Raw genomic sequence first — 16,809 nt, 5'->3', positions numbered from 1 at the left:
ACCTACCATGTTGTTGGTGTTCACCTCTTTAAAGCATACCGTTCGGTGGTTTTTAGTCTATGCACAGAGTTATGCAGCCGCCGGCACCGTCCATTTTAGAACATTCTCATCACCGCAAAGAGACCCCATACCCATTAGCAGTCACTCCGCATTTCCTCCCAACTCCCCCCGCCCCCGGCAGTCACCAACCAGTCTTTCTGTCTCTTAGGGATCTGCCCATTCTGGACGTTTCATGTACGGGGGACCATACAATATGCAGTTCTTTGTGACTGGGTTCTCTCACTTAGCGCTTTTCAAGGTTGAGCCACATTTTAGCGGCAGTCAGGTCTTCGTTTCTTTTGGCTGCCGAATCCTACCGCGTCCTATGGATAGACCACACTGTATGGAGACATTCACTGGTTGATGGACATTCAGGTTGCTTTCACTTTCTGGCTATTACGAAGACTGTGGACATACGTTTCATTTCTCTCGGACATACACCTAGGAGGAGCACGGCGGAGTCCTCAGGTAGCTCTGTGTTTAACCTTCCTGGGGAGTGCCCAGATGATTTCCTCAAGGGCCACACCCCCGTACGCTCCCACCGGCGACCAGCAGTGTGTGAGGGCTCCAGTTTCTCCTCCCAGCTCTTGTTATGATCGGTCTTGATTATAGCCTTCCTAGTGCGTGTGAAATGGTCACTCATTACGGTTTTGATTTGTGGCTAATGACACTGGGCATCTTCTCCTGTGCTTACTGGCCACTTGTGTATCTTCCTGGGAGAAATGTGTGTTCAGATCATTTGCCCGTTTTTAAATTGGACTGTCTTTTACTGGTCGGTTCTTTTTTTTTTTTTTTTTTTTAAGATTTTATTTATTTATTTATTTGACAGAGAGAGACAGCCAGCAAGAGAGGGAACACAAGCAGGGGGAGTGGGAGACGAAGAAGCAGGCTCCCATCAGAGAAGCCTGATGTGGGGCTCGATCCCAGAACGCGGGGATCATGCCCTGAGCCAAAGGCAGACGCTTAACGACTGAGCCACCCAGGCGCCCCTACTGGTCAATTCTAAGTGCCCCTTATAAATTGTTAGCGACAAGTCCCTTGTTAAACATAGGGTCTGCAGATATTTTCCTTCATTCTGTAGGCTGTCTTCTCCCTCTCTTGATGGTGTTCTGTGAGTCATGAAAAAGGTTAATTTTGATAAAGTTCGGTGTTTCTGTTTTTTCTTTTGTCACCTGTTCTTTTGGCATCGTATCTGAGAAACTGTTGCCTAATCCCAGAGCACAAAGAGTTATCCTGTATTTTTTTCTAAGAATTTTGTAGTTTTAGCTCTTACACTTAGGTCTTTGATCCTGTTGAGGTAGTTACTGTATACTGTATGAGAAATGGGTCCTACTTCATTCTTTGGCATGTGAATATCTCATTGTCCTAGCAACTTTTGTTAAAAAGACCCCCCCTTTTCAAAAATCAATTGACCATAAATGTGAAGGTTTATTTATGAACTCTTAATTCCATTCCAATGATCTATGTGTCTGTCCTTATGCCAGAACCATACTTCCTTGATTATGGTAGCTTTGTAGAAGTTTTGTAGTCAAAGACATGTGACTCCTTTAATTATGTCCTCTTCTACTTTTTCTAGATGCTTTGACTATTCTGGACCCTTAAATTTGCAAGGTTTGGGATCAATGTGTCAAATTTCTGCAAGGAAGCCAGCTGAGACTGGGTTGAATGTTTAGATCATTTTGGGAGTGTTGCCCTACCAGCATTAGACCTTTGGAAACATGACTGTGGGATGTCTTTCCATTTACTTAGATCTTCTTGAATTTCTTTCAGTAATGTTTCCTAGTTTTCCAGAATATATATTTTGTACTTCTTCGTTAAATGTAATCCCGTTTATTTTATTCTTTTTGGTGCTGTTGTGAATGGAATTATTTCCTTCATTTCATTGTGGATGTTCATGAGGACATAGAAATAATTGATTTTTGTATATTGCTCTTCTATCCTGAAACCTTGCCAAACTCTTGTATTCTGATAGTTTTTAGTGGATTCTTTATGATTTTCTACATACAAGATCAGAGTATTGGCCAGGAGAGAGAATTCTAGTTCTCTTCCCTTCTACTACGTTTTCTTGTTTGCTTGACCTAATTTTTCTCCTCCCACCACAGCATAAGTTGGTCACTGCTGTGGTCCCGGTGCACAGAACAGTGACTGGCACATGTTTGAATGAATGGATGGAGCCAGCATGATTGGGTCAGGTGAGCCTCCCAGCCCAGGGCTGCGGCTTCTCCTGTGACACCTGCTTCTGGCAGGGTCCCTGTCCGTGTCTGCTGGGGGTCTTCTTCCTCCCCTCATCTCTAGCCCTCACATTTTCTGCTTGTCTCACAGACCTCCCCAGGCTGGCCCTTCGCGGGGCTTGCCGATGCTCCCAGGTGCCCACAAATGAGTGCGTGGCGTTCCTGTTTTACCCATGAGGGTGGAGAGGTCAAGCCCTGGCTGAGTCATTCAGTGATGTGAGGGCTGTGAGCCCAGGTCTGCTTGACTCGAGTCTTGGTGCCCCTTGTCACGGCCCGGGCAGGATGTGGGAGAAGCGTCGTGTGGAGCCAGGAGGGGGCTCCTCAGAGAGGCCCGGCGCAGGGGAGGCGAGGCCAAGGAAACCAAAAGTGTATTTGTTCCTCACTCATGCTGTTTCCTCTGCCTGGAACTGTCTCCCCCACTGGCTACACCCTTCTCTTCATTCCCGTTTGAGCTTGAATGTCACCTCCCTGTGGCCAGTCACCTACTCTGACTCACCCTTTCCCTCCACCCTCTCCTGGTGACACTGAGTCATCACTGGGGTAACTGTCAGTGTTGATCTGTGAATAAAGTCCCTTGCAGAGCTCCGTGCCTGGCTCGAACTTGGCACTCGGAGACATGGGTGCGTGTCTCAGGTACATGGCAGGGCACTGCTGGCCTGGAAACCGTGATAGGTTCTGCCTGCCAGGCATTTCCAGGCTCTGTGGCCCGTGAACCAAGGTGGTGGCTGAATGCTTTGACTGTAGTTGGACAGTCCTGGGTTCAATCCTGCTTTGTCAGTCACTGGGGATGTGATCTGGGGCAGTCTCTTGGAGGCTCAGTGCCCTCCCCTGTGGAAGAGGGTGGCGTAGAGCCTATCGTCTGAGGTTGTGTGAGAACCAAACACGCCCACGTCCAGATGATGCCCCACTCGTGCTGACCCTCTACCCTCAGGCCCCAGTCTGGCAGTTAACCTGTGATCCTGGGGTCCCCGGGGTGTGGAGTGGTCACTTCCTCAGCTGTCCAACGCGGCCGTTCCTGTTAGATGGGATGATGGGGCAGGAGATAACGTCTCTCAAGCTGTCCCTTCCCTTCCGTGACCACCCCTTCCTGAGCACGGGCTCTGCCAGGCGGGCTGTGGGGGGACGGGGAGCTGTGCAGGGCTGTGGAGCTTGTCACTGCCACCCCAGATCCTGCTGAGCAGCTGGGAGAGGCTGGCTGCAAGCTCCCTGAGGCCCCACTCCTTCCCAGGGCACAAAGCATTTCCCTGTTAAGGCGGTGCTGAATTTTTCAGTGTGGTAATCCGCACCCCCCCCCCCCGCCCGGTGCAGAAGGAACTTGGACTGAAGACCAGCTCCCACTTAGTGTCAGGGAAGCTGAGGACCCCAAGTTGGTGTCTCAGGCTGGTGTGGTGAGAGTGAAGCATGCGGCACCGGGAGCCCGCGGCTCGGGTTCAAGTCCCTGTTCTGCCGTGCACGCGGTGGGCCTCGGGCCGGGGTCTTAGCCCCCAGCTCCTGGTGTCTGTGAATGTGGGATTGGCCTGATGGTAGTAGCTGTCCCAGACAGTTGGCTGGAGGGTTGGCGTGATCGTGGGTCTCTGGCCCTTGAACGGCATCACTGAAGTGCCTGGTGAGTGCTGCCTGGCATGGGGGAAGCGCGATACGAGCCTTAGATGCCATTATTGTTACTATTAACGTTGTTTTTGTTAGTGGTAAAGAAGGGGTCTCTGCAGCCAGACAGCGCTGAGCGGAAGGCCAGCTGTTTCCTATCTGGGTGACACTGGGCAGTTTACCTCGCTTTTCATCTGTAAAATGGGCTCTGGGGCCAGTTCGGGAAGACTGTTGTGAGAGTCGATTGAATGGCCAGGGGTCAGGAAGGTAATGGCAGAGGAAGGACCCCCCCCTCCCCTTTAGGCCACAGAACAAGGGGAGGGGGCAGCGTTGGAAGCAGGGGCAAGGAGTAGCCTCCCCCCGCCGCCTGACCTCACCCCTACCTTGTGTTTTTTTCCTTTTTTATTACTTATTTTTTTGTTTTTACAACACTTACACAAGCATGTCCTTTTTATGAAAATACAGTCACTTTGTGATACAAAGTAAAAAGCGAGAGCCCCCTCCTCCTCCTCCTATCCCCTCCCGAAAGGCCGGTCCTGTCCCTGATACCTGTATTGACCCGCATGCTCGTGTTCACCTGTCTGCCCTGCAGGGAGGAGGTGCAGGAGAACTGCGTGCGGTGGCGGAAGAGGTTCACCTTCGTGTGTAAGATGAGCGCCAACCCGGCCACCGGCCTGCTGGACCCCTGCATCTTCCGCGTGTCGGTGCGCAAGGTGAGGCTGGGCTTCAGGGCTGGGGCTGGGGGCTGAGGGCCCAACAGAGGGAGTGTGAGGCCACTGATCCAGCGGCTTTAGCCCCATCCCCGACCTGTCCCCGCCAGAGGGCAAGGAGTGAGTCACTCTGCTCCTTGGCTTGACTTACCCCCAGCAGTCAGATTCGGTGGGACGGGTGGGGAGGGGAGATGCATGAGGTCCCTAGGATTCCCTAGTCACGCTGCTGCTTCTGTTTGTCTCTCTGCAGGAGCTGAAAGGCGGGAAGGCTTATTCCAAGGTGAGTGGGGCTCTGAAGGGATAGTGGGATGGAATAGGCGTGAGAGAAGAACTTCCAGCCCCCTCTCTGCACCAAACAGGAGACACTCAGCTCTGCATGAGATGTGTTCTTTCTTGGAAATATCTTTACTGATAGTCTTTGCACTTAATACAAAGCTACCGTACGCTTGTTGTAACACAAATGGTACAGAAGTTCAGAGTGAGAAGGGCAATTTCCACCCCTTCCTCTGCAGTCTTCCTCCCCAGACCCCATCCTTGGATTCATTAGGGTCTTCCCAGACCTCTTAAGAAAAAGAAAATTACGAAAGGTACACACAGAGCAGCGAGTCAAACCCATGCACATGGGGTTTAGAGGAACGGAAAATGAGCTCCCCGTGTGTGGACTCGGGTGCACACAGACAGTAGGATTTTTACACACACAAAAGGGACTTGTTCTAAACAGATTCTGCAGCGTGGTTTTCACTTGCCAGCACGCCGTGGGCATGTTTTCACAGACTCCTTTTGCTTTCTAACTGTCACAGCCCCCGTGCGTGGCTGGGTGGTGGGCACCCAGCCGGTCTCCTGCTGTGGCCCATCTGTGTTGTTGCCGTCTGCACGGCACCCGTGGGGACCAGCGGGAAAGGTGGCTCTGCAGGGGTTACGTCTGGCTTTGACTAAGCCTCCTCTTCCCTAGACCCCCTTCTTGGTGGGCACTCACAGCCCACCCTCCGTGGCCCCTGGGAGGCTGCCTGGCAGTAGGCGGTGGGCTCAGTCCGTCCGGAGGGGAAATGCCTTTGCCTCACCTCGCCCTGCGTGGAAGGCGTGTCCCTTCCCACTGACCGGAGCTCAGGAAGCTCCGTGTTCTGGGCCGTCCGCTCTGCCCCGGTCCGGGCGCTGGTGGCCCTCTCCAGAAACAGAGGGCTGGGGTGGCTAGAATTGGGCTGTGGAAGGTGCTGCCAGAGTGGAAATTTCTCCTCCCATGAAGTCACATGGGCACGGACGGCTGCGCCCTCCCACCTCCACCCGGCAGGCACTTACCAGGCGCATGGCACGTGTCTGACCTGCAGGCCCTTCCCTCCTGTCCTGTGATCAAATGCCCTTGACAGGCCCTGTTCCCATTCTCCAGGGAAGGAAGCTGGGGCCCAGAGGGGCGGCTAGACTGGACGCTAGTTGGGCCTGGTCTTGGGCTTGACTCTGCTGCCTGGGCTGTGTGGGGCCCTGGGCAAGTCACTTAGTTTTCTTAGTTTTCTTAGAACCTTAGTTTTCTTCCCTGCCAAATGAGGGCCCCTCTGACTTGATGGCAGGGCTGGGATTTGAACCCGTCAAGTCTCTGATTCTGGCTTGTGTGCCCCTAAACTCTGCAGTAGAGACTTGCATGTAGTAGGTGCTCAATAAATGCCACCTGTGGGTTTGGTTGTTCCCCAAGACCCTAATCCTAGCACCCCCCACCTTAACTGAGTTTCCTCCCCCAGGTCTGGAGACCTGGCTTCTTGCAAAGGCTTTCCCAGCTCCTATACCCTGTTCTCGAATGTGCTCCCACTTCCCTCCACATCTCTGGTGCCTCACTCTGCGTCCCAGGAGCAGCCAGGTGTTCCTGCCAGCCCCTCACTCCAACCTCCATGAGGGACTCCTGCCTGCCCCCACCCCCATACCAAGTTCCCACGGGCCTTCCCTCCCCCCTGCCCGCTGGCACGGCGGCTCCCACAGCACAGCCTTGTTTCCCAGGGAACAATGCCTCTGTGTCACAGACAACAATGTCCTTTCATCTCAGGCGCTGCCCCAGTGCACGCTGGGATGTGGCACAAAGGGCGCTTTGTACGCCTCAGAGTTGTGAGCTCCAGACCAGCCTCTGTCCTTGGGTGCCATTATGCAACACTCAGTCTGGGCTGTGGGGCGGGCCCAGGGGATCTGCCTGCCCCCACCCCAAGTTAACCCTTGTGCCGCCCGCTGTGCACGCACACCCCGTGCAGCCTCCCACACTCTCTTCTGTCCCCAGCTGGGCTTCGCCGACTTGAACCTGGCTGAATTCGCGGGCTCAGGCTCCACAGTGCGCTGCTGCCTGCTGGAGGGATATGACACGAAGAATACTCGTCAGGACAACTCCATCCTCAAGGTACCAGGGCCCTGCCGCCTCTTCTGCCCCCCTCCCACCAAGGGACGGGGGCCAACTTGCTCCTCATCAGAGTCCCCTGGAGGGTTGTTAAAAAATACAGGTTCCCATCCCAGACACTGGGAAGATGTGGTCCCGGGGTCAGGAAACCACCCTCAGAAGCCTGGCTCTGCCACTGGCCTCAGTTTCCCCATCTTTTTTTTTTTTTTTTTAAGATTTTATTTATTTATGTGACAGAGAGACAGCCAGCGAGAGAGGGAACACAGCAGGGGGAGTGGGAGAGGAAGAAGCAGGCTCCCAGCGGAGGAGCCTGATGTGGGACTCGATCCCGGAACGCCAGGATCACGCCCTGAGCCGAAGGCAGACGCTTTAACGACTGCGCTACCCAGGCGCCCCTCAGTTTCCCCATCTTTAATCCGGGATCGGGGCAGATCCCAGCAGTCTCTTTAAGGGTTTGATGAAATGAGCAACCCTGAGCGCTCGCCACCTCTCATCTCGTGATGCCTGACAACAGCCCCAGGGGGCGTGGTGTCTGTTCTTGTCCCAGTTTTGCATAGGAGGGGTTGAGGCACAGAGGTTAGCTAGATCGTTTGCCTGGGGTCACAGGCAGAGCTGACACTTGACCCCCAGCTGTTCAGCTCCACGGTCCAGCTCCCAGGCGTTGGCCCATGTGACAGGAGGCTGCCGGAGCTCGCCGTGGAGGCTCAGTGAGTATGAGAACCTGCCGTCCCTTGACCCGGGCAGGCTGCTCCTAGAGCCCAGCTGCATGCAGCCTTCCTGCAGCGGGGGCAGCTCCGTCCCTCCAGGCAGCTGGCTGTCAGGCCTCTCCAGACGGAGATATCTGGGCATCCGCTGCTGCCAGCACACCTCTCTTCCTTGTCCCCCACCCTTCCACCTGGCTGAGAAAACAGTCTTGTCCTAACCACACCTCTACGAGCTGACCCAGTGGGAGCGTGTCGTGCCTGAAGCAGAGGCAGGCAGCAGGTGGTGGACGGGGGCTCTGCAGCCTCCTGGACCCTCCCCAGAGGGAACCAGAGGCACCCAAAAAGGTCCAGGCTAGTTTTAGTGGGGGCTAGGGCTTTTTGGTCTCGCCCCAGGGGCCCTGTGCACCCTTAGGCAAATCGGGGCATGATGGGGGTGCAGGTGGTCTCAGCTGCAAGGTCAGCTTCCCCACGTCCTGTCTTCAGGGCTGTGGGCCGTCCCTTGCTTGAGTCTCTGTCTGAGTGCTGCTTCCCTGTCTACAGCCTGGGGCCGTCATCTCCTTGTGGGCTGCTGTCACAGTCAAATGAAATAATTCATTTAAAAAAAAGCCTCAGGGGGTGCCTGGCTGCTCAGTCGTTGGAACCCGCGACTCTCGATCTCATGGTCATGAACTCAAGCTCCACGTTGGACGGAGAGTTCACTTCCAGAAAGGGGCGGAGGGCGCCTGGGGGGCTCAGTCGGTTAAGCGTCACACTCTTGGTTTCGGCTCAGGTCAGGATCTCAGGGTTGTGGGATCGAGTCCCATGTCAGGCTCCGCGGTGGGAGTGGAGTCTGCCTGAGTTTCTCTCTCCCTCTGCCCCTCCCTTGCTCCTGCACATTCTCTCTCTCTCGCTCTTTCTCTTTAAAAAAAAATCTTAAAAAAAAAAAAAAAGTCTCAGCCCAATGATCTCCATTTCTGTCAGTGGTGGCACTGGGGTATGGGCACGCATTTCCTGTCCCATCACCCATTTCCTGTCGCTCCATCTCAGCGCAGACTTGGGGACCCAGCCCTGCCTTGAATGGGCCATTGCCAAACTCCCTGCCCAAGTGGATGTTGAATTTCTGACGGCTTCTTGCTTTACTTTACTCAGTAAACTTTCACCATGCCCCCGCCCTCCGTTTAGACTCTGCGAACCCCATTTCCCACCCCTGCCCCCCGTGTTATACCTGGTGAACCCCCTCCCTACCAGGTGGGCTTTGTGAGCCTCCCTCCTGCCTGCCTGCCGTGTGGAGCTCGTGTGCCCTCGCTCACTCTGAGGCTGGGAGCAGGGCAGTAGCTAACTTTTTCTGCTTGCACTGTGTGCCGGGCGCTGACCCATGCAAAGCCTCCCATTTCCTGGTCCTCTCCACTACCCTAGGAGGCAGATGTCAGGATTGGTCCTGTCATCTACCCAAGGAAACAGGGGCTCAGTGCATTTCGATGGCTTCATCAGGTCCAGCAAGGGGCAGAGACAGGATCAGAGTCCAGCCCGTCACGGGAAGCCAGAGCAGAGGGGCCACAGGGAGGCACCTGGGCCGCAGGTGGGTGTGGTATGGCTGATTCCTCCCTCTGTGCAGGTCACCATTGGAATGCTCCTGCTCTCCGGAGACCCCTGCTTTAAGACGTGAGTGTGGGCACAGGCTGGGACGGGCTACACCAGGACTCTTCCCCTCCTCCAGGCTCTTGGGCTCCCCTGTCTTTGACCCTGAATGTGGGGCACTGTAGTCACAGCCCTCTGTCCTCCCAAGGCCACCGTCCACCGCCAAGTCCATCTCCATTCCGGGTCAGGACTCCTCCCTGCAGCTGACGCGCAAGGGCGGTGGGACCGGCAGCAGTGGCAGTGGCGGTGGCACCCGGCCCCCCAAGGCGAGGCCCACCATCCTCAGCTCAGGTACCATTCCCCTCCTGCCCTCCCTGCTCCTCTCCGTGGCCCAGGGCTCATCTCCATATCCCCAGGTCCCAAGGGGGATGCTTGCTGAGAAGACAGGTGGTGGGATGGTGTTGACACCCGTCCATGCTTCCACTAGGCCCATGTCTGAGCCCTTCCCACGTGCTGGGCGCCGTGCTAGGCTCCAGGATCACAGCAATGCCCTCACCTTGGGGCTGAGTCTTGCAGGAGAGACAGGAAAGTCCACGTCCCCTACAGGTGTGACAGGAGCAGTGACAGGCACTGGAAGCATCTCTCTGGGAACAACCAGGGCCGCCCTCCCTGAAGAGGTGGCACTGGAGCTGCATCTGAGCTGTGGGGGGCAGTGCTGATGGCAGAGGAATGTGCCGGGAGCCCTCTCTCACCCACTTGCTGCGCTGCCAGGACTGGCCATTTTGCCTGTCCAGTCTCAGCATCCTCCCCGACTAAGGGGGCAGCAGCAGTAACCACAGCCTGGGCTGCTGTGGGGGTGAGCTGAGCGCACCTTGCCTGGCATACAGTATGTGCTCTATGTATTTCCCGGCGCTGGGTTTCTACTAAATTGTCATTATTACTAACGTCATACAAAATGCAAACGTCCGAACCTCCAGAGGAGACAGCAGGAGATTAGGTTGAGGAAGATTAGGCTCCAGCCTCCCCCGCTACCCCGGGTCCAGTGCTGTGCCCGGCGAGGTGGGGCCCCCGTGCTCCGTCCCTGGGGGTGAGCTTGGCGCCGGAGGCAGACTGCCCCTGAGCTGATGAGTGAGCAGGGCGGCACGTGCCACCCTAATTTGCACCATGAGAGCAATTAGATAGGGCGTGGGGCCTCGGGCGGCTCAGCGGATGTTTGCGGAGTGATTCTGCCCCCGGGATGGCTGGGAGCAGTGAGGGCCCTGACCTCAAGGGCCAGCTTTCTTCCACTCCCATTTTTTCTGTAGCTCAGGCAGGTGAGGCCTGGAGCTGAAAGCTGGGGTTCACGTCTGCCTCAGCCTGGTGACTGCTCGCAAAAACAAGGGCTTCCCAACACCATTGCTCTCTCCAGTTTCTGGGGGTAGGGGGTACACCAGGCCACCCCAGCATAGATGGTACCTTTTGTGCCGAGTCGAAGAGGTACCTTTCCCAGGCAGGGTGGGGTTTGAGTCCCCACATGCCTCTGTGGCTGGTTTTCTACCCCTCTCCTGCAAGCCCCCATCTGCAGAGCACCTATCTTGAGAACCCTGTGCTTTGGGTGGGGACACAGGCAGGTTGGAGTCCAGCCTGTGGCCTGCTGTGTTCTTCTCTGAGGAGGGGGATGGATGAGATGAGTTCTTCCTATGACCAGAACTGGTGGGCAGGCTCTCGTGGAGCCCAGAGTACATCCGCCTGGGTCCCTTGCGCCTCCTGCTGGCGAGTGCTGGAAAGTTTGTTTACTGTTTACGGGTGACTTGGGACAGGACTGTTGGCCACTCCCCATTCCCCTTATTTGTTCCACTCCAGCCGCACTGACCTAAGCTCATTCAAGCCTCGGGGCCTTTGCTTCTGCTGTTCCTCTGGTTGGAAGGCCCTTTTCCTGATGCCTTCTGTGGCTTGTTCCCTTCCATGCCTCCTGAAGGCCTCCCATTAAGGCCACATCCTCAGAGAAGTCTTCCCTGGTACCGGACTGGGTCAAACCCCCATCCACACTGCTCCCTGCTCTGTACCACTCACCTCAGTTGTGGTTAATTGTGGGTCATTTTTTGTTCAACATTCTCCCTTCCCGCTGGCCTGTGACACCCCATCTGCTATTTACAGCACCTGTGCAGAGGACGTCCTCACAGAAATTTGTGGAATGAGCAAGTTTGGGCTCCGGGGGTCGACTGTGGTGGGAGCAGGGCCTCAGTTCTTGTCTGTTAAATGGGAAACGCATAGCACACCCTCCTCTGCCCCCCACCTCCCACCCCCACCGCCTCTGTGAGAGAACACGCATGGATGGCCAGGGCTGGCTCCACTGCTAAGCCTGCCCTCTCCCCGCTCTCCAGGGGTGCCAGAGGAGCCCGAACAGAACCTGTCCAGCCCCGAGGAGGTGTTCCACTCTGGCCACTCCCGCAACTCCAGCTATGCCAGCCAGCAGTCCAAGATCTCTGGTGAGTGCCCGCCTGGCCCCATGCCCTTGGCTTTCCGCATTCCTGGCCGGCCCCGCGTAACGAGCCTCCCCGAATGCCCACCAGGCTACAGCACGGAACACTCACGCTCCTCCAGCCTCTCAGACTTGACGCACCGCCGCAACACGTCCACCAGCAGCAGCGCCTCTGGTGGCCTCAGCATGACTGTGGAGGGCCCCGAAGGCAGCGAGCGCGAGCACCGGCCGCCTGAGAAGCCCCCGCGGCCGCCGCGGCCCCATCTGTCTGACCGTTCGCTCCGGTGAGCACCGCTGCCCAATGCTCCTGGAGAACAGACCCTTCCTGGGGCCCCCCTGAACCTCTGCTTCTTTACCGGTACCATGGGGACAGCAGGGTCCCCCCCTCAGAGGGCTGGATGGACATGAAGGGCACAGCCTGGGCCTGGCAGGCACACGCTGTTGTGTGTGGCTTAGTGACCTAGGTCCCCCCTTTTCACACCACACGGCCTCTCAGAGGCTAAGGCTAGGTAACCTCTCGGGACCTCCAGGCCGTCATCCATAAAACCAGGTCATGGCACCTGCCCTGGGGACTGAGGTGAGGGTTAAAGGAGCACGACTGGGACTAGGTTCTCACGCGTGCTCAGAGCCACCTGAGTGCCATAGGTGCTCACCACTGTCGTCCTTGCACCTGTCACTGGCCGGACTGCTGTGACTCTGCTCTGCCCCGCCCCTCCCAGGCGGAAGAAGGACTCCGTGGAGAGCCACCCAACCTGGGTGGATGATACTCGGATCGACGCAGACGACATCGTGGAGAAGATCATGCAAAGCCAGGACTTTACGGACGGCAGCAACACTGAGGGTGAGCTGCCCGAGTGGGGAGGCCTGGGGGACGGGGCTGCCTGCTCCGGGGCCGCCCCGGCTGCCCCTGCCCCACTCAGCCTCCATCCTCCCCTGTGTCCCCACAGACAGCAATCTCCGGCTGTTCGTGAGCCGGGATGGCTCCACCACGCTGAGTGGCATCCAGCTGGCCAACAGGTAGGGTCGCGGTTTGGGGATGGGTCACTAGGGTGGCCATGGGGCACAGTGCTGAGAGCACGGTCTCCATGGACACTGACCTCGCCTTGAATAACAGTTCTTCCCACCACAGTGTCACCTCGGACCACTCACTTCTCTCCCAAACCTCAGTTTCCCTGTCCGTCAAATGGCATGGACCACACCGTCTGCCCTAGAAACCTGGGACAGCAGCCTGGACTTGGTTCTGAGGGTTCCGAGGGTAGCTGGGAAAGCGCCTGGCACAGGGCTTGCACACGGCGGGGCTTTATCCATCTTTATTTCGGACCCTGCTTTTCCCTTCCTTCTGGATCTGGGAACCCCTAAAAATGATGATGATTCGTATTGTTTATTGCATAAATATTTATTGAGCACCAGCCACACCAAGCACTGAGCTGGGTGCCAGGGATACAGCAGTGAGCAACACAGATTGGTGCCTGCGTGATGTTTACACACGAGGGTGTGGTAGGCCGGACCTGGTGCTTCAGCTCTCCAGTTTGTAGCATGTTTACTGGCTCACTGAAGGAGCCAGCAAATGAGTAGAGGAGCTCCCCCTGTGCAGGGCTGTGCTGAAGCCTTTCCCTCTGTTCCCCTGGGCCGGCCAGGAAAGTGCACATTTAACATCTAAGGTGGGGGGTGGGGGTGGATGGAGACCTTCCCTCTGGTGCTGCTATGCTGACACCTGCTGGCTAAGGCTCAAAATTGCAGCCGCCGTCTCCCTGTGGCTTCCTGGGCTGTCCCCAGGGGAGGTAGGCAAGAGGAAAACAGGGCACCTCCTCGGAAGTTTACACACCCCTCCCTAGCCCCCTATGACAGTGAGGAAATGGGTTCAGGGGATGGAACGAACCAGTTTAATCAGGAGCAAGGTCTTAGCAGAGCTGCATGCCAAGCCCTGAATGTCCATGACCCTGTTTGTGGGTCTGGCTTCAGCGGAGAGAAGAGCTCCCCAACCTTCTGTCTTCTTGGTAAGCTTCATCATCCCTCTGTGCCTCAGTTTCTTCATCTGTCAAATGGGGCAGGATGCAGTCTTTCGCTGCCAGGGTTGCCATGAGGGTAGGTGCAGCACACCTCTATGTGCAGCCACTGGTGCTCAGGAAGGGCTCAGGCATGGCTCGCACCAGCTCTGAGATCCCACAGGCTTCAGTACTTGACATCTGTGTTGCCCTGGGCAAGTGACTCTACTTCTCAACTCCTCAGTTTACCCCTCTGTGAAACAGGGCCAACTTGTGACGTCGTTCCCAGGCCTGCCCCAGAAGAGCACCTAGGAGGACAGGCTGACCTGTTTCTTTCCTCCTCTCCCCGCAGGGTCTCCTCTGGGGTCTATGAGCCTGTTGTGATTGAAAGCCATTGAGGAGCGGGTGTCCAGGCTGGAGAAGGGCCCTGCCTCTGCAGACATGCAAGCCCGCATCATTCCACGAGGGACCTTCCCCTTCAGATCGCCATCCGTGCCACCTCTCATCTGTGCCTCCTCCATGCACTCCAGCCCCACTCCTGCCCCAAAGCATCATTCCATTGTCCTCCCATCCATCCCGGGACCCTCCTGGCCTGCCAGGCCCTGAGCACCACTGTGAATATTCTCCTCTGAACCACTAGGGGGCAGGACGTGCAGGTCTGTGAAGCAGGTGGACAAGACAAAGATGGCCAGGCCTGCCTGCTGGAGACCAGTCTGGCCCCTCGGCCAGGACATGAGGCAGCACCTACATGCAGGGATGCTTGTGGCCGAGGGGCCTCTTGCCCTGTGTCCCTGCTCGCTCCAGGAGCATAGGCTCAGCCATGCCCTAGCAGGGCCTTGCTCCACTGCCCCCTCGCCCTTGGGAGGGCCAGTCCACCCCCAGAATCCTGCCATGATGCCCCTCTGACTGCTTAGTGCTTCAGCTGTTCCTTCCCTGTGTCCCAGGGGACCCGCTGGCGGCCTTCTCCTGGGAACCAAGACCTCAGACCCATCCACACTCCAGATCGAGACCCGCTTCCCCAACGAATGTTCTCCTGCTGCCCTGGCAGCCTGCACTTTGCACATGCTTGCCTCCAGCACAGTCCCACTGGCCCTTGTCTGCCTTTCCCTTGAGCCCTTCACAAGGGTTTCTGGGCGCTGCCTGCTGTGCGGTCAGCGCCTGCCTCTAGCAGCCCGGCTGGAACGTGGCACTGCCTCTCCCCCAGTTAGCTCCAGCTCAGGCCTGACACCCATGCTGAGAAAGGTCTGAGCATTGATGGTGGCTCTCCTCTGCTCGGGGCTGGATCCTGAGCAGCTGGTTTCCCGTAGGAAGCCAGGGAAGGTGCCTCCCAAACCCTTGGAGGTCGGCATTCGGGCTGGGCTTGGCAAGCAAAGGCCCCTCTCTGTCCCTGCAGAGTCAGCTAGCCCAGGCTGGGGCTGATGCTGGAGAGGCAGGTGGGCTGTGACTGGACTAGCCTGGAGCTGGCTTCCTGGCCAGAAAAGCCTCAGCCCTCCTCTGGAAGCATCCCTCTCTCTGGGCGAGGGAGAGGTGGGGAGCAGTCTGGCCCTGCCCCGGCCCCTCGCTAAAGCCTCTGCTGTCTGCCCACCTCCCCCACCCCCCCACCCCCACTCCCTGTCTTCCTTACTTGCTTGAAGGTGGGTTCTGGCTGCCCACCAGTCCCTGGACAGACTTCCCTGCCACTCTGAAATTTCACTCATTTTGTGTGAACCCAGCAGGCTGGTGTTTACTTAGTCCTGTACCTTTTTCTTTTTTTAAAATTTCTCCTTTTCTTTTCTTTCCTTTTTTTTTTTTTTTTAATTTGAATTTCACAGTTTGGTATTTTCTCCTCCCCCAGGTGAGGGGAGGTGGTTCTGTTCTCTGCCCTACCTGCTGGCTGGGTCCCAGCAGGGCTGGGGATCTGGATGGGGGGCCAGGATACTGGCTCTCCCTGGTAGGGGTGCGGGTGCCGGTGGGGTGTCCTCCCCAGGCTGGGAGGGCTCCCTGCCCTTATGCTCCAGCTGGCAAGAGTTGGAGCCTTTGTCCTGGAACCTCCTGGCCTCGGGAGCAGAGCATTTCTAGGATTCTTTGTTGTGGTTTTAATCCCCTAACTCTTAGAAACCGACTGTGAGGAGCTGCCTGCTGAGACAGGACAGAGCATTTGCTCCAGCTGGAGAAGGCTCTGGTTAGCCCTGCAGGTCCCTTCTGCCCCGCAGACACCTGGCACTTTAAAAGGGAGCTGGCTGTGCTGTCTCCAGATGAAGCGACCCCCAGAAGATAGGAGAGCACTGTCCTCCGCTCCTGGAGCTGCCTGACCTCAGCCCGGGGGGTGGGGGTGGGGCGCATTCAGGGTGTATTTGGGATCTGGCTCAAAGCTCTGGCCTTCAGGCAGAAAAGAACTAGCTCCGGTGCTGTTGGGGAGTCCCCCAAACCAGGAAACCCAGCCCCACCCAAGGCGAGGTCTGGGCTTGACAGTCACCCCAGAAGGACACAGAGCCTGCCACAGCCTCCCCTGCCAGGCCCTGGGCCGCGGTAATTGGACTGAGAATTTGGCCACATCCAAATTAACACTAGCTGGAGCCAGAGGCCTAGAGCCCCAGCCTGATCCCCACGTGGGAGCCCTTTCTTCGACCTCTGGGTACCCTCAAGCTCAGTGAATTCCCGCCAGGCACACACAGCTCCTGGACTTAGAGTTCTATATAGAGAAAGATAGACTATATTAGAGATATTTTTGGAAAGGAATCAGTCTATGCAATGCCAGTTTGGAATCTTCCTTGAAAGCCAGTTTAACGTTTTTACTAGAAAATTTAAAGAAAATAAAAGTCTACACTATTTTTAGGTTACTTTTTTTTTCTGGTCACCCCAAACTGACCACACGGTGTGATCTGCTGGGATGGAGATCTGCTGTGTTCTCCTCTCTCTTGAGCTGGGAAATGGGTGGGGGTGGGTTTTGTTTTGGTTTTTGGGGGGTTGGTTTTTTTGGGGTTTTTTTTTTTTTTGGTCTTAAAAAAAAAAAATTCCCCTCCTTTCTAACAGAATGTTGCTGCCACCACCATCCCTTATTCAGAGGGCTGTGTTTGTATCTGTGTCCCGGCTTCTGTTGTAGAAAATCACATTGTAAGGGGAAATCAACCTAGTGTCAGTGTCTTGGTTTGGGGGAAAAAATTAAATGTTGCAGTTTTTGTTTGTTA

The 16,809-nt window shown here is 56.3% G+C and overlaps 1 protein-coding gene across 1 annotated transcript in view; it reads left to right on the top strand.

Annotated features, from left to right (window-relative positions):
- The window catches only part of FAM102A (family with sequence similarity 102 member A), a 34,211-nt gene extending 17,402 nt beyond the window's left edge, over positions 1–16,809 (top strand). The window contains exons 2-11 of the mRNA XM_008698720.2: positions 4,450–4,570; positions 4,818–4,847; positions 6,822–6,938; positions 9,234–9,280; positions 9,405–9,547; positions 11,560–11,664; positions 11,749–11,941; positions 12,377–12,498; positions 12,605–12,674; positions 13,995–16,809. Of these exons, the coding sequence (XP_008696942.2) occupies positions 4,450–4,570; positions 4,818–4,847; positions 6,822–6,938; positions 9,234–9,280; positions 9,405–9,547; positions 11,560–11,664; positions 11,749–11,941; positions 12,377–12,498; positions 12,605–12,674; positions 13,995–14,040 (994 nt within the window). The 3' untranslated portion in view covers positions 14,041–16,809. The remainder of the gene's footprint in view (positions 1–4,449; positions 4,571–4,817; positions 4,848–6,821; positions 6,939–9,233; positions 9,281–9,404; positions 9,548–11,559; positions 11,665–11,748; positions 11,942–12,376; positions 12,499–12,604; positions 12,675–13,994) is intronic.

This window comes from Ursus maritimus, unplaced genomic scaffold, assembly GCF_017311325.1.
Source record: "Ursus maritimus isolate PB19 unplaced genomic scaffold, ASM1731132v1 scaffold_17, whole genome shotgun sequence".
Classification (NCBI taxonomy): Eukaryota; Metazoa; Chordata; class Mammalia; order Carnivora; family Ursidae; genus Ursus; species Ursus maritimus.
The sequence above is the reverse complement of the archived record's forward strand: the minus strand, read 5'-3'. Positions and strand labels throughout refer to the sequence as shown.